Source organism: Andrena cerasifolii, chromosome 15 (assembly GCF_050908995.1).
Source record: "Andrena cerasifolii isolate SP2316 chromosome 15, iyAndCera1_principal, whole genome shotgun sequence".
Lineage (NCBI taxonomy): Eukaryota > Metazoa > Arthropoda > Insecta > Hymenoptera > Andrenidae > Andrena > Andrena cerasifolii.
In genome coordinates, this window is record NC_135132.1 from 10492838 (window position 1) to 10517116 (window position 24279).

Genomic DNA, 24279 nt, shown 5'->3' on the forward strand with positions numbered 1-24279 from the left:
ACATGCAAAGTAGAACGGTTAAGGTTTCACAGATCCTCTGTTGAGTCGAAGGAAGGGAAAAAACGTTTGCAGGACACTGCATGGTTCGAAGTAAAGGAAACAAACTTTCAGTAAAGTTTTGTAAGAAAGCTGTTCGTGTGAGAGGTTCTCGGAGATGGTTGGCTGACATTTTCGGAAGTTTAATGATTTATTGAAACGTGTTGTCATGTCTTGAATACAATTAAAAAGAACTATAAAAAATTTAATAGCGCTACATTCATTCCCGCTGCCGCCGTTACCGTTTCGCGCCATTTTATTACCTATTTTATAAAAATCAACCGTGTAAATTGCGAACACAAGGACTAGTAGCAAAATCATCGCTCAATCATTTTATTTAATCGACCGATCGAATCATGACATTTGTAACATTCGTTATATCTTTATTCGGTGATGTTCGTTCGACAAGTGGTTTAAATGTAACTATCAATTTCATAGGAGGATCTAGTATCATAAGACAGTGTGGAGTATTGGATAGCTGTACAGACAGCTTTTGTACTCTTGTATGTCAGTGATATGGTGCACCGAAGATTTCTCAGTCTCACATTTCGTTACAGGAACATAGCTAACTGCATACTTTACGCTTCCAGTTATCTCCGCGTTAGAATCAGCTGAAAAATAAACGAACATATATATCGCCAGTCACTATCGAATCGCGCATGCGGGTTACAGAAGATCAGCCCACTTACAGTGCACCTTGTCCGTACGCAGCTCTTCTTCATTGTTCTCCTTGTCGGTGGCTTTAGAGGATCCAACCACGTGCACGCTAAGTTTCCTCAGATTGCTCCCGTTGGCCGTATGAGCGCTCATCCACCCTCTTAGCTCGTCGATCGTAATGTGTTCTATCGTCTTCAGTTCCTTCTCGATCCTGTCGAACATGTAATCACCCGCGGTGATCTCTCCCCAGTTCCTACACACCTCCTCTCTCAAATGTATATCGGCGCACTGCTTCAGCTTCGTCAGTGCCTCCTTCACGCTGTCCAGGTCTTTCTCCGAGGTCTCTTCCAGGATCTTATTGAACGCCTCTAAGAAACCCTCGATCCTGCTGTCCACGTGTTCCGTGGAATACTTGTCCGCCTGGGTGTAGACAGTGATAGAATAACCGAGGATGCCGAAGGTGTCTCTCAGGAGGCAGAAGACATCGTAGCCGAGCTGCTCTTGCGTTCGCAGCTGGTTGAAAAGGGGCTCCTCCATGATCATCTGAAAGGGGATTATTTAGAAACGCCTCCGTCCGTTGCGATCCGAGGCCGAGCTTGGTAAGTAAGGACTTCTACTCACTATGAGGAGTTCGATGATCACCGACAACCTGACTGACGCTATGCCAGACTGATAATAATTCATCACGACGGAGTTCACGTCAGTCTCGTTAATGTTCCTCACTTTGCAGTAGTGGGAGCCCACTGGTATCTGGGCGACTCTGATCTGCGGCAAGGTGTTCGGCAGCAGTGGCCCGCATTTCAGTGTCTTCACGCACTCGTGTACGTTCTTGATAACGTCCTCTTTCGTCATGTTGCCCTGCACCAGGCACTGAATGTAAACGTGGTCCGTCAGGTACCTGACGAAGTTCTGGAACTCGTGGAAATCGACTCCGGTGATGGCCACGTGCCTGTCCATCGCTGGCCAGTGAACCAGTATCAGAATCGACAGTCTCACATCTCTGAAATGATTCGTGAATAAAGGCGTTGCAGCAGCTTTGCTTTATCAACTGCACGAGCTAGCACGTACTTGAGCAGCTTCTTGGGCTTCAAGAACGTGTTGTAATATTCCTTGATCTGCTCCTCCTTCATTACCTCGAACAGCTCTTTAGTTATAAGCGTTGGACACTCTGCTATGCACTTCGCGATGGTGATCAGTAGAAGCTGGAAAAGAAAGGTGAGAGGGCACTGACGCAGATGTTCTACGGCGAGATTGAAGGAGTTCTTACAGGTAGCTTCTGATTAAATCCATTCACTTTGACCACGATACCCTTATCGCTGGTGTAGATCTCGTGGTTCAGCTCGGCAGCTGTAGCCGGGTACAGCTCTTCGACTAATAGTTGCTTCAGTATCGCGACGAATAAGTCCATCAGGGCGGCGCTGGAAATTCGAGCAAACGGAATATCTTTCTTCGTTAATGTTCCTGCTAGAAAGTGTCTAAGGTTCTCCCACATATTTTACCTTTTAGGCGAGCAGATGGCCATAGGCGATATAATGTAAAAGTACATGTAGCACTCCGGTAGGCCGAATTTAGGATCGGGCCTGTACCACACTTCGGATATTTCGTTGGAATATATTTTTGTAGGATACTTCGGCAAGTCCGGCGATATGGGGATCAAAGTGAAGTCATTCGTGAGAAAGACGTTCGGTAAGGGTAAATGAAACTCTGGCAATGGCTCGATGGTTCTCCAGCGTTCTGTCCACTCGGCGGGTATCCCCGTGTCCGTGTACTTGGTTTTGAACCAGGGCTCCACTTTGTCGAACTCTTCGTCGTTGAATTTCTTATCAAAGATTATGATGTTCACATCGTCGGGACTTAAGTAGCTCAAGCATGTCTCTATAGCCTCCGGATTGTATTCGAAGTACAGTTCACTCCCGGTGATGTAGTCACGGGGTGGAAAGTAGTGCATGTTCTCGCACAAGTCCTCGACATACTCCGCTGGAGGTACCTCGTCCGCGAACCTGAAAGCATAATGTTTCTTTCAGCTTGCTCGCTCTCTAGCCCTTATCGACCGTTGATATCCATTCACCTGAAATTCGTTTCTTCTATCTGATGAATCTCGTCGTATAATCGCTTCTGAGGCCCTTCTCTGCGCATGAGATTGATGAAGGAGAATATCGCGTTCAATACCTCGTCTAAATGCTTGTGCCCCTGCTCCGTGAGCATCAACGACAGGCTGAACAACGCGTACATGGAACTGTGCTCGAAACCACTTTCTCCATTTCCGCTGAAGATGTCCAGGCACCACATCCGCTTCCTCAAGTAGCTGATCAAAGAGCCCTTTCCCTCGTGCCCGATGATCCAAGACACGTACTGGTGCGGCTTGCTTCTGTACAAGTCGTGCAACGGTGGCATCGCCCACGTTAATTCTATCTGCAAGAAGTAAGAGATGATTGCTGCGTCATGGGCTCCTGTAACTTATAGTCTCCGGAAGTAAAACATACTTGGCAGACATCTTTTATGGGTTTAATTTTATAGATACGTCTAAAGCTCGGTGTGTCGAAGGACTCTACGCCTTTGAACGGCGTAAAATCGTCTGGCGGCAGATTGATGTTTGGTACATTGGCGAAACATTGGATCACGTAGTCTTCCAGCACGTCCAGCGGAAGTCTAGCCTACGGAGATGAGCGATTTTACTTCGTCCAGTTAAAATTGAACCTCTATTCAACGTAGCACTCACTTGTACGGCAAGCTTCATTCTGTGAGCGCTGTAGTGGCGCTCCCTGAATTTGTGCAGCTCCTCGTAGAGCTTCGCATCCGTCACGTTGTCACGCAAGGTCAGCAGATTACCCCAGCTGAATTTCGTTGCTGGATGATCTGGTCGCGCGAAGCTACAAAACAACTGCTCTTTTCTATAAAGATCGGAGGGTAAGGCCATCTGGAACTCTGTACAGATAGATTTAATGTTATTCCTCGACGTGTTAAGAGCTGCTTCTCGCTAAATATAACAGGAATAAATGCGTACCACTCTCCACGGCTTCCCGCTCTCTGGTTATAGCATCCTTTTTCATCAGGGGTTTAATGAAAAATTGAGCAAAACGATCAAGGGCTGCCTGAAGATGCTTCTCCTGTACCTCAAAATAGAACGTTGTCAGTTCGCATTCGGTGGAGGCATTGTCCGACCCACCTCTTTTCTTAATAAATGCATCGAAGTCGTTTTCCTGCAAATTTATTACACGTTACGCGAGGTACTCCGCAGGCTTAAGGCACCTCCTCCGATAGCCGTGTTCGGAGCTGCTACCTGAGGGTACTTTTCAGATCCCATGAAAACCATGTGTTCCAGGAAATGCGCCAGGCCTGGAATCTCCGGCGGATCGCTGAAGCTCCCCACACCCACAGACAAACCGCACGCTGCCTGTGTAAGAAATATGCGATGCAGCACTCTAAGAATATTAACAATACACATTTAATAATTCGTTACATGCCAAACCGTGTATTTCAATGAGAGATACCATTTTCTCTTCTCTCTTCAATCGTTTTGTACAAGCAGAGGATTCCTCTGCGTCCGTTCTATCGCCCTCGGACTGATCATCGTCCGTCGCGTCCACCCCATCGCTCTCGCTCCCGTCATCCTCCTCGTCATCGTCATCCTCTGTGTCTTCGTGCTCGCTAGGTATCGCATCCACTGATAAGAATTGGCGATAAGAATAAAGGCGTACTACAATCGTCTACCATCTATCATCCCTTCACCTTTATCTTCGTTGTCATCTTCTTGAGAGACTGCCGAGTACGTGTCTGCGATCAGCAAAGCAGTTAAGCCATTCTCCAGCTGGATCACCCTAAACGAAGCATAACATACAATGATTGATTGGTAGCTGCGTAGCTGGCCAAACCTGCCCAGAAGCTGCAGAATATGCTGCGTACTCCCTGTTACCTGTACTCTTTCTTGTCGTTTTCCGATTTAACAGGCGTCTCTAAATAAGTGACATTAGGTCGTGGTTTCTGTGCCACGCTGCACTGCTCCTCCCCCGGTTGATTCTCACTCTGCATCATGTCAACAAACGTGCAGTCTGCAACGTCTGCGTTGAGGTTTTGTTCGGCAGTGGTTTTGTTGCTCAAATTGCTCGACCCTTGATTTGGTTTCAGCTTCTTCTCCGGTGGGCATTGGAGGGATCTCTTTGGCATTATCGTCCCGTTACACCACTCTTTAGGCCCGCATTGGAGAGCCTTCGTTAAAAGTATTCTCCGCAAGCGCGTTACCATGTGCCGCGGAGGAACACTCCTGATTTGCAGACACCGGATTTCACTTCGATACTGAAACACCCTGTAGATTTATTACTATAATTTCTCTGAGTACTTGTCATTTTGAAAAATTGTATAACTTTTGTGAATAAAAAGTATTGAGAAAGATTATGATGCAAATGAAAAGGCGTTGACCCCTTCCGTAAACTTAAGTCGCGAAAATAAAAACGTTTTGTAATACTTGGGTTTTTCTTCTTTGGGAAAATTGATTTTTAAACCGCGTAGCGTGAGGCTGTAGCGTAGCGACTATGCTTCCAATTTTGGTAATGAAATTGTTTATTTATTGCTTGAGAAAGGTGTTCGGAAAATTTGACCGCGGGGTAAAGTAGAATGCTCACCACGGAGATTTGAAGCTGCGTCCCATCTAGCGGACGCTTGTGGAGTACGCATCGCATCCGCGCATGAAACTGATTTATGGCGCGAAGTTTGATTTGAAATATTTCGTTCCACCTTCAAATGAATTTAGGTTTTCATTTTTATTGCACATTTAGTTGATAAGAGTTTGTTTCAACACTAAGTAACGTCTTCGGAGAGACAAACGAGAATGCCTTCGAAACTGAAATTCAGGATACCTCCATTCGCTTCATGTTCTCCTGATACCTGGGCCAAAATCTGGCAAAAATTATCAGAATGCACAAAATTGGGCTTTGTAACAGGAGAACATGATGTCGAAAGAGGTGGCACTAAGTAACGTCTTCGGAGAGAGAGTCGAGGATGCCTTCGAAGCTGAAATTCAGAATACCTCTTTTCGCTTCGTGTTCTCCTGATACCTGGCCCAAAATCTGGCAACAATTTTCAGAATACACAAAATTGGGCTTTGTAACAGGAGAACATGCCGTCGAAAGAGATGGCACAAAGTAATGTCTCCGGAGAGAGAGTCGAGGATGCCTTCGAAGCAGAAATTCAGAATACCTCTTTTCACTTCATGTTCTCCTGATACCTGGGCCAAAATCTGGCAAAAATTTTCAGAATGCACAAAATTGGGCTTTGTAACAGGAGAACATGCCGTCGAAAGAGATGGCACAAAGTAATGTCTCCGGAGAGGGAATCGAGGATGCCTTCGCAGCTGAAATTCAGAATACCTCTTTTCGCTTCATGTTCTCCTGATACCTGGGCCAAAATCTGGCAAAAATTTTCAGAATGCACAAAATTGGGCTTAGTAACAGGAGAACATGCCGTCGAAAGAGATGGCACAAAGTAATGTCTCCGGAGAGAGAGTCGAGGATGCCTTCGAAGCAGAAATTCAGAATACCTCTTTTCGCTTCATGTTCTCCTGATACCTGGGCCAAAATCTGGCAAAAATTTTCAGAATGCACAAAATTGGGCTTAGTAACAGGAGAACATGCCGTCGAAAGAGATGGCACAATGTAATGTCTCCGGAGAGAGAGTCGAGGATGCCTTCGAAGCTGAAATTCAGAATACCTCTTTTCGCTTCATGTTCTCCTGATACCTGGGCCAAAATCTGGCAAAAATTTTCAGAACGCACAAAATAGGGCTTCGTAACAGGAGAACATGATGTCGAAAGAGGTGGCACTAAGTAACGTCTTCGGAGAGAAGTAGAAGCCTTGAGCGAAAGTCGATAGAGTTTGAGAGTAGTGAATGGCATATTTAAAGTAGTGCTTTAATGCGAAGATTTTTAAAACCACTCTGCGTGGAAGGATCTTTTTAGGTGTTCTTTTTAGCATGTCTTTTATATGGGATTTGGAATAGGAAGGAGTAAGTAGAGCTCGTTAAATAAAAAAACTCTTTTACCACTTAGCTGCAATTTATTCAAATAAGTAAAATGCAATACAATGAAATGTTACAAGTGTAACTGGGTTAGGTCTGGGTTAGGGGAGGGTTAGGGGTATCCGTTAGGGACTTCTCCACGTAGAAAAAAAAAAAAAAGGTCTGGGTTAGGTCTGGGGTCGGCTGAAGCAGTATCAGTCGAAAATGCAGCCGGTTTAACGTCTTCTATGTAAAAATTCCTTACCTGTAAAGCAGAAATATACACGATTAATAATCGCTCTAGTTACAGTATGTGAGATTAGTTACATCGCATCAGGGGGACCAAGCCGTCTTTGTTTGGCTGAAGTTTTCCCGTTTAGTTAGCACCGCATCGGTAGTTCGATTCGCTGAAAGAAAGGTTATGTTCTCGAACACGCAAAAGGTTGGTACATTTATTTATTTACGATCTGAGGGCGTGGGCATCTTTTGGGGGCTTTATAGATTATTATGCAATTAATTTGCAAAATAAAATTGTTTATTTATTGCTCGAAGAAGTTTTTTGAAAATTTAACAGTAGGATAAAACAGAACACCCAATCCGAGAAAATGGCGCTGCGCGCCATCTATCGGAACGTGACCAAAAGTGGCGCCCCCTATTGAAAAAAAAAAAAAATCAACTTTGCCAGGCTGTATCTCTGTTCCAAGTGCAGATAGAACAAAATCGTAGAGGAAAATTTTGCACTGTTTAATAAACTCTATCATCCTGCGCAGTTACTTTTTTCGTAGGTGCGGCGGTACACTTGAAAACTGCATTTGAACTCATTTTTTAAATGGAACCATACAATTTTGTTTACATGAATTTAATCCTTGCGTTATTCTGCGTATAAAAAGTATAAGGTAAGATAGTCGAAAACTCAATAGCTTACGAGATATTTAATTTTATATAGGAAAAAATATTAGTACGAAGTTTCATCGTTTGGGGGCGCCACTTTTGGCATATTTCGTAATAAAATTAAATATCTCGTAAGCTATTGAGTTTACGACTATCTTACCTTATACTTTTTATACGCAGAATAACGCAAGGATTAAATTCATGTAAACAAAATTGTATGGTTCCATTTAAAAAATGAGTTCAAATGCAGTTTTCAAGTGTACCGCCGCACCTACGAAAAAAGTAACTGCGCAGGATGATAGAGTTTATTAAACAGTGCAAAATTTTCCTCTACGATTTTGTTCTATCTGCACTTGGAACAGAGATACAGCCTGGCAAAGTTGCTTTTTTTTTTTTTTCAATAGGGGGCGCCACTTTTGGTCACGTTCCGATAGATGGCGCGCAGCGTCAAATTTCTATGATAGGTATCCTGTTTTACCCCGCTGTCAAATTTTCAAAAAGCTTCTTCGAGCAATAAATAAACAATTTTCTTATCAGTATTGATTGCCAAAAAATTTCTAGTGTTCACAGAAGAATCCTATGGTCTCCGATTGCAAATAAATGAATAAATAAAGGTTTAGCGTGTTCGTGAAAATAACCTCTTTCCCAGCGATTTTAACTTCTAAAGGCTCTTCCACGCAAGAAACAAACACTTTTATTATTGGAAATGATTGCATAATGATCTACAGAACCTCTAGAAGAGACCTGTTCCTTCAGACTGCAAATAAATAAAAAAAAAAAAATTTGTATACTCCGATTACATGACTGTTCCGGTAAGTTAACCTATTATGTTTATAAAATTATTTTACCTAAATACTTTTAGTGGTGCAATTTAAAGTACGGACACCTGGTTACCTCCTACAAGCACCGCAAAATATTCTTTTCAGATCGAATTATTATTAACGATTTTTGGAGCCGACAAAAAGAAAATGACAATATTCTGTGATTAACGGAAATATTCATTACCGAATAATGTGAATTCTGTAGACTTCAAGTTATCGTTGCAGTTTGTACATAAACCTTTCTGACAACGCGTAATGTCGCAAAGCACCGTTTGCTTGGACACAGAATTACGAAAGTTGAGGCCCACAGAGTTGTACATGCTGGGGCAAATTCTAAACATATCAGACAATTTTCAGAATGCACAAAATTGGGCTTCGTAACAGGAGAACATGCCGTCGAAAGAGGTGGCACTAAGTAACGTCTTCGGAGAGAGAATCGAGGATGCCTTCGAAGCTGAAATTCAGAATACCTCTTTTCGCTTCATGTTCTCCTGATACCTGGGCCAAAATCTGGCAAAAATTTTCAGAATGCACGAAATTGGGCTTTGTAACAGGAGAACATGCCGTCGAAAGAGGTGACACTAAGCAACGTCTTCGGAGAGAGAGTCGAGGATGCCTTCGAAGCAGAAATTCAGAATACCTCTTTTCGCTTCATGTTCTCCTGATACCTGGGCCAAAATCTGGCAAAAATTTTCAGAATGCACAAAATTGGGCTTTGTAACAGGAGAACATGCCGTCGAAAGAGGTGGCACTAAGTAACGTCTTCGGAGAGAGAGTCGAGGATGCCTTCGGAGCAGAAATTCAGAATACCTCTTTTCGCTTCATGTTCTCCTGATACCTGGGCCAAAATCTGGCAAAAATTTTCAGACTGCACAAAATTGGGCTCTGTAACAGGAGAACATGCCGTCGAAAGAGGTGGCACTAAGCAACGTCTTCGGAGAGAGAGTCGAGGATGCCTTCGAAGCAGAAATTCAGAATACCTCTTTTCGCTTCATGTTCTCCTGATACCTGGGCCAAAATCTGGCAATAATTTTCAGAATGCACGAAATTGGGCTTTGTAACAGGAGAACATGCCGTCGAAAGAGGTGGCACTAAGCAACGTCTTCGGAGAGAGAGTCGAGGATGCCTTCGAAGCAGAAATTCAGAATACCTCTTTTCGCTTCATGTTCTCCTGATACCTGCGCCAAAATCTGGCAAAAATTTTCAGAACGCACAAAATTGGGCTTTGTAACAGGAGAACATGCCGTCGAAAGAGGTGGCACTAAGTAACGTCTTCGGAGAGAGAGTCGAGGATGCCTTCGAAGCAGAAATTCAGAATACCTCTTTTCGCTTCATGTTCTCCTGATACCTGGGCCAAAATCTGGCAAAAATTTTCAGAATGCACGAAATTGGGCTTTGTAACAGGAGAACATGACGTTGCAAGAGGTGGCACTAAGCAATGTCTTCCGAGAGAGAATCTAAGGTAGAGAACTATTCAACGCAGAAGCTTCAACAAGGGTTTGAAAGCGTTACTTTAAGGTGGAGTATTTCGAAAGCGACTTTTTAACAGAGAACGCAGTTTAATTATTGCAGACTTTAATTATTGACTACTTTTTAATAATTTTAACGGGAAATAGGTATTAGGAAAATGATGTTAAATAATAACGATGTTTTATCACAAAGCTGCATTTTATTGATGTAATTTAAACATAATACAGTAAAATCGGATAAATTTAATCTTTTTTTAATCCCATTGAATGTACCCAAAAATGCAGCTGGTGGTCATCTTCGATGCGTTTTTGATAAGAAGATCAGGAAGGTAATTACCTGTGGCAGACGAAACGTACGATTAATTCTTCAACAAATACGGTAACATTCAAAAGAATAAATAGGTTAAAACTGATACAATTACTACACCAGTGGGGACGCTCGTCTACAGCAGTGGTACCAACAATGTAGCTCCTCTCAACAGTTTTCAATCACATCGTCTATCGTGATTCGGTAACATTCAGTAACGAAGAATAAAACGGACTCCATGAGTTTCTGTATTTAACGTTACATTTGACACTAAAGCAGCTTTAGAAGTGAGTACACTCGGTTATTTTAACATAACTCTTACAGTTCTATAACCTGTACCTTCCGATACCGTTGCAGAGGCGAAAATGGCAAACGAGCCGCACGAGGAACTGAAAAAGGCGTTCTCGCAATTTCACGAAAAAGTGATCGATACCAGGCAAAAATTGAAGCTGGCTGACATGAAGATCGAGAAACTGAAATGGTCGAAGCAACGCGCAGAATTGACCGTCAAAGAAATAACCTCTTACCCGGAGAGCACAAAGACGTACGAATCCGTGGGTAGGATGTTCCTCCTGGATGACATCGCGAACATTAAAGTCGGCCTCGAGCAGCAGATGAAGTCCGCTGACGAGAAAGTGGAAACTTTGGAGAACAGAAAGACGTACCTGCAGCAGAACTTGAAGGAATGCGAAAACAACATCAGGGAAATGATTCAAGAGAGATACAATTAACGCCTTACTTTTCGACTAAGACACCTTGCCCTGTGATCATTTCCATTGGATGTATCTCATATTTCAGTTATTTCTCATCGCTTTGCCAGTAGTCACATTTGGTCGTTTAATTTCTACAAGCAATTACTGCTTTGTAATATGTAGGCGTGATAAAATTTCATGGATCATATACTACTTTTTAATTATACAAATTCACTGGACATTCAGTATTTATTCAATTGTTGGCTTGTAAAACTTTTGTACTTTGTTAAACATCCTAGCTGAGCTGCAAGCTCTCTTAAAAGAGGAATCAATAAAGATATTTCATTACAACAAGCTGCTTCGTTCTTTCCTCCAAGACTCCCACTTTCAGGAAACCGTGGAATGTACTGTAAACAGAATACCTATCGCTCTAGTTTCTAATTATTATTATTAATTTATTCCAGCAGAATTAATACATACAACAAACGATTCTTCATGGTTTGACTTACTTATTTCGACCACACACTCTCTTTCTGTACTCTCTCTCTCTCTCTCTCTCTTTCGCTCTCTTCTGTCCTCTCACTCTTGTTCACACTCTCACTTAAATTCCTTAGCTAAGTCCTAAAATTACCCTTAAAAACTTATCGTGGGCCAACGTGGTGATTTGGCAAATCGGTTAACTTGAAATTAAAATGCTCTAGTGTCTTCCAAACCCGGGGGGTAGAAAAGATCGAACGATCCAATGTGCTTAATCAAGACCGGTTGATGCTCCATGTCGGTAAATTACATTTAGTCGTTTCCCAACTATCATAATGCATGGGGGGAGTGTGGACGCATTTTCGGCCTTACTCATACGAATACTATAATACGCGTGTGTTCTGACGTATGGTGGCTGTGAAATGTAACGACAGTATGTACAAAGAGATATTAAATTCGAACCTAAAGAGGCAAAGTTGTACGCTATTCGATCCACCGGTTCAGCTAAAAATTTGCATATAATTATTTTCAAGTGAAAATAAAGTTAAGTTTCCTCGCAATTATTTTGAATAGAAAATCAATATTTAATTAAGAAAAATGGTAACCTCGCATTAGCGAGAATAGAACCCTGGTTATTCTGCGTGCAGGCCGGACGTGTAGCCGCTACGCCAATCGCAATTTTTGAAACTCGAAACTTTAAACAGATGTATATGATTTTCACTAACTATATGCACACTTCGAACCTTACCAGTGACCCGAGCACCGTGCTCTCCCTTATCAAATCCTATTTAATCGTCGATGCTTGTACACGAGTTTCAAGTAAAAGAATCTATATCCCTGCAAAAATCGAATTACGTATAAGTAGGTACAGCTCTCATTGCCCCATGTAAGTATCGAACGGTTTTTCTGCCTCTGCTCTCCGATTCCGTACATTAGTATCCATAATTCGCGTAGAGTGTCGAAGGAAAGCCTCAAGCTTTCTTCGTAATATATATAGACCCATGCATTACAGTAGCGTGTGTGTGTATACCGCATACGAAACGAGTTCTCTTGGATACAATATATGCAACATCAGTCTTAACTAAAATGATTGCCATTGTTCATCGTACTCTGTCGTCGATAATCCTGGCGGCGATTCTCGATTGATCCGTACGAAACAAGAAAAGTACATGTCGATCTCACGAACTCGACTAAATTAAGTCTTTCCTGCGTCCCCCTAAGGGAAACTTTGTGTCCTGTCGCGAGGAAATAAAAAAGAAAGAAGAAAAAACAACAAGAAAAAGAAAGGAAGAGAACGTCTCGAATAAATTATGCGAACGATCGCTCGAATCCAGCGCACCTTACGACAAACCGCACAACACTTCAGATTCCACGTAAAACTATCATCGATCTCTTAAATAAGATTTAAGTAAGATGTACTTATCGTTACACACGATACACCGCGGTCGATGGAGAAGCCCAAAATCATGCCCTTAATTCGGAATTAAGAAAACAATTTATGCTGCTTTCTACAAGGACCGTATGTATGAATACATAAAAAAAAGAAGAAACATGAAAACTCACGATGCTAGACGCCGAATGTACATGTGTGTAATAAATACAGGAATAATGTAAATTTAGATGAAAGATACTAAGCGCAGCGTTGCCCGCGCCTGTGTATCCGTTTTCTTGTTACTTTTTAAACCTTAGCATCCTTCCCTCTCCGCCTCTAATGAAATTCAGCTAAAAATCGTAATTTACGAAAAATAATACAGCGCACACGACGATTACGTGTCAAGGTAGTGTCCGCGCCGTTCTGAGTTCCTGTTTGAGCCACTGTGTGTTTGTCAACCTGCCACTCTTCAAGCTGAAAGGCGGATCATCTTCATTAGTACTATTTTCAAAACATCTTCAGGGGAGAAACAAAGGTATAGTACCTAGAATGGATATAACGAGGTTGTAAGAGCTGCGAGAGTCCCAAAGTTCGCAGCTTCGACGTTTTGGAACGAAGAGCTGTAAGCTTCGGGACTCTCGCAACTTTCACTACTTCTCTATACCCATTATAACAGTAGATCCATGCTCAAAAGGTAAAAACAGCCCTTAAAGTTAGAGGGATAAGAAATCCTATACTTTACTAAATGGCACAAACCTGTGAAACCCTGTGGTGGTTGGCCTGGTACCGAGTACTGTGGTCTGAAGTTACCAAAATTCGCTGCTCCCGCATACGTTGCTGGCAACTGTCCCCCCGAGAAGCCCGCTGGGAACTGTTGTGCCAACAATGCCGCTTGACCGGACTGATTACTACCAGCACCTGGTGCTGTGGCGGCCAGTCGACTCAATATCGACCTCTCGGACATCTGGAGTCTTTGAGCAACAGGTGGAATGCGGGCTAGAGTAGCTGGCAGACGACTCACGTCTGACTTCATATCCGACAGCAATTCCTCTAATTGATTTAGCACCTGCAAGGAATGGGAAATTTAAGAATAAAAAAAAGAATCTCAGCAGCCTCGCTTAAGGGGAGATTTCGGTCTAAATATCGATTTTTTAATTTCATTTTTCAAATGTTCAACCTTTTAGGAATACGTATTTAAAAGGATTTGTTGAAATTCGTAAAATTTTCAAAGTTATAGGCATTTGAGTAGCGGCAAATGCTTGGGTAACAACCGACCACTCGAATTTTTTGAGTGCCGTCTGCAATGATTAATTATAAAACAAAAAATATATTTCTATTATTTAATGCATTCTTAATACAACGCAAAAAGTCCCATTATCTTATATATAGTAGTTTTCCTTTAATTAATTCCTAAATATCACCTATTTTTATGGGCTCTAGACCGTAACCTCCCCTCAATGACTTTCAACCACAATTATGAATTATACTGATCTGTAACGTAAAGCTGGATTACCTTGTGCAACACAGCATTCGCTGGTTTATTCCCAGCGAGGCTCTCTTTGCTTAGATGTTGATGGGATTCGGCAAGGCACTCGACTTCAGCGAATCTTGCATTCAGGCTCATCGCTGGGTGATTAGGATCCTGCGTTAGGTTCAGGTACGCGGCTCTTCTCAGCTGCTCCTCGATCACCAGCGCCTGTTCCAACAGCTTGAACCGTCGAGCCAGGAATTTGTTCTTTATCTCCAGGAAGTTGCCCTTGCCCACGTCCATTTTGAACGGTTCGTTTATTATCGCGAACCTGCGCAAGAAGCAAACACGTTAAATGAGAACGAGGCTACAATTTAGCGTAGGAGGCTCTACTCTGATTAATGGTATTCATTACCTGATGTCGTTCTGGATGTCTTGCCAGCGGCCATAGCCGTGCGTGACGATGCCAGCAAGGAGCCAATAGTCGTGTCTCCGATGCCAGATCTCGTACTCGCGACCAGGTACAGCAGCTTTCTCTTCGTTCAGCCATAACGTGTGCAGCTCCGTGAAGCCGCCGTCAGCAATGTTGAACATGAACTTGCGTTTAGGCTTAATAATTTCTGAATCACATTCCTTCGTCTCCTTCTCTTTGCTATCCTTCTCCTGAAAGAAAGAATTAAAGGACAGCATAAGTCACGTTCAGGCTAACAGTTTCTCATTACAAAATCATGGGAATACCTCTCGCTTCTCTGTCTCCTCTTCATCGTCTTTAACGATAACCACATCCTCTTCAGAATCCTGTTTAGGTTTATTCTCGCTGCTCTCCGCCTTCTCGTCGTGCTTCGTCGCGGACTTCTCATCCTTTACATCTGCCTTATCCTTTTCCTTCTCCGTTGCTTCCGCCTCGGTGTCCTTTTCCTCCTTTTTCGTATCTTCCTTATCTTTATCCTTCTCTGTGTTACTCTCCTCCTCCTCTTTGAAGTCCTTCGGTTCCTCCTTCACGTCCTTCACGTCGATACTCTGTGGAGAAACGTGTCCCTCGTTAGTAAATCTCTTTTGCGAACCTACACCGCTTTCGAAGCTACGAACTTCTTTGTCCTTTTGCTCCTCCTTGCACTCCTTCGTTTCAGACGAGTCGGAGTTCGTTTTCGATTCAGTGGCTGCGTTCCCAGGAGCGGGAGTCGGAGTTGGAGTGGCAGCAGGACTCGGACTGGGCGCGTTCGATGTGGCTGGTGTCGCGCTAGTGCTGCTTGTACCTGTCGCTGCATCCCCGCCGATTTCTAGCTTCACTGGCTCCACTGGCTTGCGAATCATCTCGGGCATCGAATAGTATCCGTTTATGTGCTCGAATTCCTGCACCTGCATGTAGGAAATCATTTCATGGAAGATCAAGATTTATCACAATTATACCGAATATTCTTTAAGAAGCTTTGTTTCTTTTGAAACGTGCTCGAAACTTTTCAGACCAGATTCACGCACGTATACCTTTTTCCTGATTAAGGACATCACACCAATCCTCGTTAGAACGTGCTGCCGGCTGAGACCTTCCCTGGGCACACCGTCTGCGAACGTCTCGGCGTTATCAGCGCCGGGCTCGCAGAGGTGTCTCATGAACAACGAGACGTACGCCTTGAAGTTCTTCTCCGATTTACCGCGTAGGTCCCGTACCAGCCTAAAATGCGACAATGCGCTTTAACAGTACTTTAAATTTACTGACTAGAGAGCGTATTCTGAGCGAGCGACTAACCACTGAGAGTTGAACGCGTCCTGCGGCGGCATGCCGTAACGCATGATCGCATTTAGGAACGCCTTTCTCTGTCTGGCGTTGAAGCCTAATACCTGCAGACAGACTTCGCGTTAGAATCCGCGCGTACAGTTTAGCGAACTGAGGGGCTCAGTGGAAAACAGGCGCGCGCCACGATACTTCGGAAAATTAACTGGTAACCGAATTAGATGGCAACTTCGATTTTGGCACGAAATTCGTGTTCCTGGACAGCTTTCATTGCATCTTATTTTGAATTCCTTTCGACATATTAGCGTGTAACAAAGCCGATTTATTATTAATGAACCTACTTCGATAACGCCATTCACGCGTGCAAGCAACGGCGGAAGAGGTCGATCCTTCTCATCCCTCCTCTCCAGCCTTCTTCTGCTCCTGCGGGACAACAGGTCTCCGTCGCCCTTTTCATCGAAGTCATCGTCTTCTTTATCGTCGTCGCTTGGCGCACTAAAGTCGCTGTTATAATCGGACAGATTCTCCTGCCAAGGTTGGTCATCCCTAGTACCTTGATCCCCGGTTACAATTCCATCATTGTAATTCACCTGCTTACGCACTCGCTTGCCTGAAACCAATCAGCCACCCTGAAACCTCTGCGCACATACGAAAAGCAATAACTTCGGTAAGAAACAACATGCAGACCTTTCCCAAGGGTTCTGGCAATATCTTCCTGCTGCTGTTCGTAGTGGTGTCTCAAGAGCTTGATCCAGTAAGCAGGGTCAGTGTTCTCAGCCTCCTGTTTGATGATCTCCGTGTCTGCCTCCTCCTCCGTCTCGCCCTCCTTCGTTACATACGACGCGACTTTGAAGGAGCTTAAGTATTCGTTGGCCCAGTTCTCTTTCTGCTCGATGCCCTCCTTGCTTCTATCCAGCAGTTCAGCCACAGCTTTGTCGTCGTAATGAATGGCTTCGTCCTCCTTACCTTCTTCCTCTTTGAACAACTCCTCGGTACCTATTCAAGGAAACGAAACCTCAGTCCCATTTCATCCTAAACAACATCCCACAAAGTCCTCTTTAAAAGAGTCATCCTCACCGAATCGTAGAATGTCGTCGAGTTCCTGCTTGCTGAAATTGGCTCCTTTTCCGCCCATTCCAGGCCTGACGACCAAGTGCGTGAGCATCATCTTGCGCTTGGCCACTTGGGTGACCCGTTCCTCGACGGAGTTGCGCGTGACGAATCTATAGATCATCACCTTGTTCGCCTGGCCGATTCTGTGCGCTCTGCTGAACGCCTGGATGTCGTTGTGGGGGTTCCAATCGGAGTCGTAAATGATCACAGTGTCGGCAGTGGCCAGGTTTATACCTAGCCCACCTGCTCGCGTAGAGAGTAAGAAAACGAACTGCTGAGCGCCGGGGGCATTGAATCTGTCTATAGCCTCTTGTCTCTGGGCGCCGGTGATGTTACCATCGATCCTCTCGTACTTGTAACCCTCTCCTTCCAAGTAGTCCTCAAGGATATCTAACATTTTGGTCATCTGCGAGAAGATGAGCACCCTGTGCCCGTCGTCCCTCAGTTTCTTCAGCATCCTGCTTAGAAGCACCAGCTTCCCAGCTGCCTTAATCAAGGCAGAAGTCTCGTAGCTACCATTTGGCGCTGTGGGCGCCTCCTGAGACGCGGCTGGGAACAGGTACGGGTGGTTGCAGCACTTCTTCAGGTCCATCATGATGTTAAGAAGCGACACCTGCTGCCCCCCGCCCTTCGGATTCAACGCCTCGAAGTTCCTCGTTAGTATGTACTTGTAGTACTTCTTCTGCATCGGCGACAGCTCGACGCGCACGATGAACTCAGATTTACTCGGCATGTTCTTCAGCACGTCGGCCTTCAGCCTCCTCAGCATGTGGGGCCCCAGAAGCTCATGCAGCTTCTTCACTTGCTCCTCCTTCGAGATGTCGGCGAACTCGTTCTGGAACGCGGCCAGGTCGTTGAACTTGTCGCGACAGAGGAAGTTGAGCAGGTGAAACAGCTCCTCCAGGTTGTTCTGCAGCGGTGTGCCGGTCAACAGTAGCTTGTAGGCGATGTTGTAGGAGGCCAGCAACCTGAAGAACTTGGACTGATTCGACTTGAGCCTGTGCGCCTCGTCTACTACCAGCACCGCCCAGTCTATCGAACCCAGGCACGCAGAGTCGATAGATATTAGCTCGTAGCTGGTGAGCAGCACGTTGAACTTGATCTGGGAGGATCGAATCTTCGAAGCCCGACCTCCTCGCACTGCACCCTCCTCGAAGGACAATTCATTCTCACGGATCACGATGCGGCTGTCCTTATCGCCGACGTAAGTGACGCAGTAGAAATCGGGCGCCCACGTTTCGAATTCGCGCTCCCAGTTGATGATGGTCGACAGAGGAACGGAAACGAGGAATGGCCCCTTACAGTGGCCCTCCTTGTACAACGAGTACAGGAAGGTGATCGTCTGGATGGTTTTCCCTAAACCCATTTCGTCCGCCAGAATGGTGTCTATGCCTTGACCCCAGGAGTATCTCAGCCAATTCAAACCCTAATCACGAAAACGGAAGTTGTAGAACATGTAGAAAAATAAATACAAATATTCTTTGACGATTGTACTAACTTCTAACTGATAGGGATGCAACTGCATTCCAGTTTGATCCAAGTAATCCGGTTGTCGCTCGTATTTCTTCTTGAGGTCAGTGGTTGGCTTGTCAGGCGGCGGTGTGTAGCGTTTAGGCGTTCTTTCCTCGTCGTCGATGAGCTCACGAGTCTTCGACTTCTTGCCCTTACCTGAGTAATACGGGCGGTTAACTCACGATGTGGTTTATGGCAGTAGTGGCAAGAGGAAAAAGAAACAAATTAACCGACTCTTCTCACCCTTCTTGCCCTTTCGGGAGGAGCTGCCGTCGCAACAGTTCGCCGCCCTGAGATCCAGGTAATACTCGATAGCTTGCTTCAAGCCAGGGATGTCCTCGTGCTCGTCCTCCCACGTGGCCTGATCGTATCCTAGTTCCCTCCATTTGACGAGATACGTCGCCCTGCCGTCTCTCGATAGTCGGTGGTTAATCACTCTGTGGACCACGAGCCACTCTGGCCTCACACCGTAACGATAGAATCGTTCCTCTAAATTATACTCGTCCCTGTTCGTCGCCCCGTCCTGCTCCTTCAATCGTTTCACGCGGGAATCGCTTTCGTCCAGTGGCTCCTCCAACTTCGGTGGCTCGTCCATGTCGTACTTTCGCGAGTAATTCCTGTAAAATGTACGAGGGTCTGTAAGAGCGACGACAGAGGGGATTAAGCGCGTTGTCAGCCGTTTGGTAAATGTTCTACCTGAACATTAGGGGATGGAAAACGTCCAGCTGCAATTCTGTGATCCAGTCACAATGCCAGTAAGACATGTCCGCCCATTTCACAAAGAATTCCCGCATCTTACGTTGCTTGGGAGCAGCCTTGCTCGTGGAAGGTTCCTCTGACGGTGTCTCGGGACATTCCTTCCACCTCCATGTCAAAATCTTTGCGACTGTCGTGGGAAAAAGGAAGATGTATACTCTGCACTTACATTTGGGTATACGTACGCGTATCGTAAATGTATTTCGCGGTACCTTTTCCACGTAGAGGTGGACAAGAACATCTAGGGCACTTCCAGTCACCGTCAGGGATTTCTGAAAGCGGTGGATTTAAACAGTGGGTGTGGTAAGCGCTGGTACAGCTATCGCAGCACAACAGTTCACCACCGTCTTTACATATTCTACAGAATTCCATGTGCTCGTCGTCATCCTCGGCCGCACCTGCGAAGCGACACCAGTTCGATAGAATCTCATCGACTTTCGTGGTTTATTTTGCATGGGTACACTGGGTGGGATGAAAGGTGCTGGATCATCAGGGAGGTACCTGTAATACCTTCTCCTTCACAGTGAGGACAACTCCATTTCCCTTCGGGTGTCTCCTCCAACTCGGGCTCTAAACACACCAAGTGGTACGCTCTAGGGCACGTGTCGCACAGTATAATTTCTCCACCTTGCTGACACACTTCGCAGTAATCCTGATGATCAGTCTGGGGGAAGAGGAGAAGCGATGTTAATTCATTACCATAAAATGGGTGCCGAATACCAGACAGAAACAGCTAAATTCTACCTGAAGACCTTCCTCCCCATCTGGAAACTTGGACGTGGTCTTCGTCTTTTTCTTCTTTTTAGTTTTATTCCCAATTTTAGTCTTTGCCTTCCTGCGAACCGGTGGCTCTGCTGGTGGCTCGACTCCACTTTCTTCGGCGTTGCCTTTACTTGTCCCATCTGCGCCGCTGGGCTCCTCTGCGTCAGCCAGCATCTGTTCGAACTCCATGTCTGAATCCCTGTCAGTGCCCGCGCCACTGCCTTCTGCTTCCTCATCCTGTATATCAACATCGATAATCATTAGAACAGAAGCGAAAGCGTTATCGCTGATCAAACGTATCGAAGTTTTAACTACCGAGCTTCCTCGTTTACGCTTTCCAAGTTTTATCTTGAGCGTCGGCACTTTGGAAGCCTTCTTTCCTTTCTTCGCTCTGGACCCTCTCGATTTTCGTTTCCTATCGCTGTCTTCGTCGTCATCTTCCTCGTCTTCGCCTTCCTGCACAGTGCTACCGCGATTTGCCCGCGCGTTTCTGCTATCTTCGTCCACATTTGCAGACGCTACATCGACATCTGGCTGTGTGTGGGGATTTAACTCTGAGAAATCTCGCCACTTGGCGGCTACTAACATCATAAGCTTCGACATTGGAACCTGAAGTAACGAAACACAGGAATAAGTGAGTGGCTAATGAACTAGTTGCTTTTCAGTAATATTCATATGAATTTACTTTTGGATTCTCCTTCGCCAGAAGCGGTCTGACATGCTGTTGAAACAATTTGTACGTCGTCAAGTTCTGGAAGTCTGCATCGGTGTATTCAATCTGTACATCGGTCAATCCAAAGGTGTTACAGACTTCCTCGATGGTAGGCATGCCAGTCGTAGGTTCCTGACTCGGAGGAGCTGGCGCGGTATGACCAGACGACTTTCTGGATGAAGATTTTCTGCTCTTCCTGTTTCCCGCATAGTCACTATCTTCTCCAGCCACGTCACCTGCCTCGCCACCGCCGCCAAAATCGCTCTCCTATGATTTCATCGAAGCAAAGTACAAAATTAATGCTCTACGATGCCACGCCAACTATCCACAAGATAGAAAACAAAAAAGAAAAAGACTTACATCTCCGGAATCAGATTTTTTCTTTTTCTTCTTTTTCTTCCCCTTCTTATCTTCGCTACGAGCCTTTCGCTTCTTCCCTTTCTTCTTTTTCCTCTCCTCTGGCTCATAATCGTCATCTTCTTCCTGAATTCAAGAACAGTTTCAAAAATCTGCTAAAGGGCAAGAATGAAGTTCACGCATAGGCCACTTACTAATCTTTGAGATTCTTCCGCATCAGACGAGCCATCCACTTGCTGGGCAACAGCCGATACTTGACCTCCCGTTTCTTCTACATCATCTTCCCCTAAAAGCGAAGCATACAACAAATTGCATTACCCAAAGCATCAAATATAATTGCTTAGCAAAGCTCGCGAAAGGAAAGAAAACAGTCGCGATACAATCATTTCTAATACATGCCGGATATTCGCTATCTCCCTCTGACTTACATAAAATCAATATCTGCACTCATTACAATATGGTTTCATAATTTCATAGATCCCCGGTATCATTTCAATACAAGAACATCAAATATTCTACACGCATACACAGGCTATTTGAATAATCAACCAAAGCCCTCCCACGCGCCAGAATTTTCCAGAAAATTCAATAAATCCTCATCAGAGCCTCCCATCAACGCGACCTTGACTTCTCATCGTCCAAATCACGCCAGCGGATTAAAAAAATCCCACGAAACTGATGCATCTTCGAAAAGAATCCCGCCAAGCGACTCGACCGAGCCTTCGACAAGCTTCGCTCGAGATTCCTTTTGACGAAGCTAATAATCGCCGAATCGATAGCGAACGTTGCAACAAACCGATTTTTTTATTTCCCAAATGCGAACGATCGTGAAATATTAAAATCGATTTTTTGAAAACCCCTGAAACAAAGCAGACGGTGCATGGGTACGCAAGCGTCTCGCCGAGCCGACATCAGCATCGAAATCGAAACATACAAATAATTTCGGACTAATCCACCAGTTCGGTGAATGCTTTGTGCGCGAGTGTGCGTCCGCCATTTTCTTCGGAAAGGGCTCACTACATTGGCCGCCTATATACATACATTAAATCCCATCCAAAATACTAGATTTTCAAACCAGAAAACGTCTCAACAGCTGCAATGCCTATTAATCACGAAACATGCGTCCGATCTTTTCAGTCCTGCATCATCGCGATCTTTTCAACATTTTCACCGGTTATCGGTGTGATCTGTGTCTGTGTTTATGCACATGTGTGCGCGCGTACAATGTAACCACGCACACAATCGCAGCGAATGGTCAGAAAAGCGAAAATCCTTGGATATTCCGCTCTAGGGCAAGGGATCGGACGGCTTTCGATTTTCGAACGCGATCCTCGCTAATATCGAGCTAAAGCCCGCGCACAAAGCAGTTCGCGGACAAACGAAGATTGCATCGGTCCCGGTTCGCGCGGCGAAACGACGCGTGCCTCTCGATCGCGTTACAGGAGAAGCTCGTATGGTGTCGGTTGCACAGTGCATCAATCCTGTTGCGTTCATCGACCACTAATTACATAAGAAACGCGTAAAGGAGCAGCGCGAAGCGATCTAGAATATTTACAGATATCTACGACGGAAGAAAATTGCGGCCTGAGTAAAACAGTTGACAGCGAATTACTATCAAGCACCATGTGATATTCCCGCAGCTATTCGCATGTAAACAATAACCTATACTCGGCTCCATCGCTATCGATGCACGAGGCCCAATTACCGACCGATCCAGTGTCTCGGATTATTTGACAATCGGAAGGTTAGCTGGCATCTTTGATCGAGAGAGGACGTGGTGCATCTGGCGTCTCCTCCGAGCTTAATCGAGTTTCTGGTAATGGGAAGAGGCGCACGGGATTTAGGGGATCGCGGGACGATAACCAGAAGCGCGGACAGATACGGAAAGGAGAGACTGAGATGGCAGCCATCGTACGAAAAGCGCGCGTCCTGCGTGCGGCCAGCTTTCCGGCAGTGTTCGGCGAGCGAGTGCGGTACACTTACCCGCGTAGCTCTCGTCCACCTCCTCGTCGGACGCCATGCTCTGGAACCACGGGATGGATGGTCGGCGATCTCGGGTACCCACTTGTGCCCGCTCTCACTCAACACCGGGCAGAGAAAAAAAGGCACCACCAACGGGGAGTTAAAGCGACATTAAACTGTGCCCCGTTCCGGCAGCTCCCGACGCTCTCGCGTTTTCTTTACGGTTTCGCAGCGTGCCGTCGCTTCGTCTAGTGTACGTGCACCGATGTGCACCTACTGCTGTACGCTTCTTCTTTCACGCGATTCGTCCGTTCCCCGTTCCCACTGCCCCCACCGCTTGCGAGCTTACGCTCCTCCCCTCTACTCGCCGCGCGAGAGTTCGTTTTTTCCCCTCCACTCGCCGCGAACGCTCTCCCTCCCCTTCGCACACACACTTTTCGCTGCACAGGCTGCTACAGCGTGCTCCGCGGCCGAATGTGTACAGGGTGTTAAAAAAGCAAGCTTTTCTTACAAATGCCCACCGATACACAGGCGTAGATTCACCCCTGGAAGCAGTGACCATCAGTTTTTTAACACCCTATACACGCGAATGCGTCTACCGTGTTGCATTTATTTCTTTGCCTTCGCCCCTCGCCCCTCTATTCCCCTTGTCGTTCGCAGGTCTTCAGAAAATGCTTTTTAGTTTTTGAAAAAGGACACCCTTTTTTCCCTCTTTCATTGGATTCCCGTGTGGTAGTTATTACGCCGGTCTTCTCTGTCTTTCCTTGGCTTGCTATTTTGCCGTTGACATTAATTTTAGCATTATTCGAGGGGGATGGGTGGTTTTTGGAAATTATAAATATGAGATGATACGTTGTTTTATAGCTGTGAGCAGGCGACAGGGGTTCTCAACTTGGTTGATCGATTTATTCGGAGGTCGATAATCACATTTCTATTTAATGGTTTCGAAAGGTGTCAATTAATGTTCTAAATTATTCACAAGCCTGAAGAATAATTTTGTCAACGAATCCTATCCCCCCCCTTTCACCCACTACCTTCGAATTTTACTTTATTTATAATCCATTTCTATTTTGTGCAGTTCAATGTGAAAAGCTGAATCGAACTTTGGACATTTTCTTCGAGAACAGACAGATTGAGAACCCCTGCCACATGGAATTACTTGTGTTTGTTTTTACATATTACAGGAATTATTATA

General features: G+C 45.1%; 3 protein-coding genes and 2 long non-coding RNA genes across 9 annotated transcripts; 1 reads left to right on the top strand and 4 right to left on the bottom strand.

Annotated features, from left to right (window-relative positions):
• Positions 1–342: 342 nt before the first annotated feature.
• LOC143377069 (nardilysin) lies at positions 343–5291 on the bottom strand. Of its 2 annotated transcripts, XM_076827982.1 has the most exons (15): positions 5156–5285; positions 4607–4996; positions 4423–4511; positions 4185–4357; positions 3974–4087; positions 3698–3893; positions 3413–3618; positions 3177–3347; positions 2762–3105; positions 2193–2693; positions 1961–2111; positions 1762–1895; positions 1315–1693; positions 726–1236; positions 343–647 (listed from the first exon to the last, which is right to left on the bottom strand). In XM_076827982.1, the coding sequence occupies exons 2-15, from the start codon at positions 4933–4935 to the stop codon at positions 487–489; spliced, it is 3459 nt and encodes a 1152-aa protein (XP_076684097.1). In that variant the 5' UTR covers positions 4936–4996; positions 5156–5285; the 3' UTR covers positions 343–486. The 2 variants fall into 2 exon arrangements, with proteins under 2 accessions (XP_076684097.1, XP_076684096.1); XM_076827981.1 differs by having other exon boundaries at positions 4607–5291.
• A 1431-nt stretch (positions 5292–6722) lies between these two features.
• LOC143377136 (uncharacterized) lies at positions 6723–8379 on the bottom strand. The gene is made up of 2 exons (XR_013087246.1): positions 7009–8379; positions 6723–6946 (listed from the first exon to the last, which is right to left on the bottom strand). It is a non-coding gene; the product is annotated as an uncharacterized LOC143377136 (long non-coding RNA).
• A 1663-nt stretch (positions 8380–10042) lies between these two features.
• Positions 10043–10404, bottom strand: LOC143377137 (uncharacterized). Its single transcript, XR_013087247.1, has 2 exons — positions 10279–10404; positions 10043–10199 (listed from the first exon to the last, which is right to left on the bottom strand). It is a non-coding gene; the product is annotated as an uncharacterized LOC143377137 (long non-coding RNA).
• Pfdn1 (prefoldin subunit 1) lies at positions 10307–12503 on the top strand. The gene is made up of 2 exons (XM_076828105.1): positions 10307–10456; positions 10527–12503. The coding sequence occupies exon 2, from the start codon at positions 10535–10537 to the stop codon at positions 10898–10900; it is 366 nt and encodes a 121-aa protein (XP_076684220.1). The 5' UTR covers positions 10307–10456; positions 10527–10534; the 3' UTR covers positions 10901–12503.
• On the bottom strand, positions 11291–23382 carry Mi-2 (chromodomain-helicase-DNA-binding protein Mi-2 homolog). Of its 4 annotated transcripts, none has more exons than XM_076828099.1 (22): positions 23106–23382; positions 21317–21408; positions 21126–21248; positions 20739–21032; positions 20369–20662; positions 20036–20290; positions 19802–19955; positions 19504–19689; positions 19232–19421; positions 18779–19152; positions 18522–18691; positions 16988–18449; positions 16598–16906; positions 16252–16520; positions 15926–16017; positions 15664–15850; positions 15268–15537; positions 14917–15198; positions 14594–14841; positions 14224–14509; positions 13467–13776; positions 11291–13184 (listed from the first exon to the last, which is right to left on the bottom strand). In XM_076828099.1, the coding sequence occupies exons 1-22, from the start codon at positions 23140–23142 to the stop codon at positions 13180–13182; spliced, it is 5889 nt and encodes a 1962-aa protein (XP_076684214.1). In that variant the 5' UTR covers positions 23143–23382; the 3' UTR covers positions 11291–13179. The 4 variants fall into 4 exon arrangements, with proteins under 4 accessions (XP_076684214.1, XP_076684211.1, XP_076684213.1 ...); XM_076828096.1 differs by having other exon boundaries at positions 15664–15868; XM_076828098.1 differs by having other exon boundaries at positions 19793–19955.
• Positions 23383–24279: the final 897 nt, after the last annotated feature.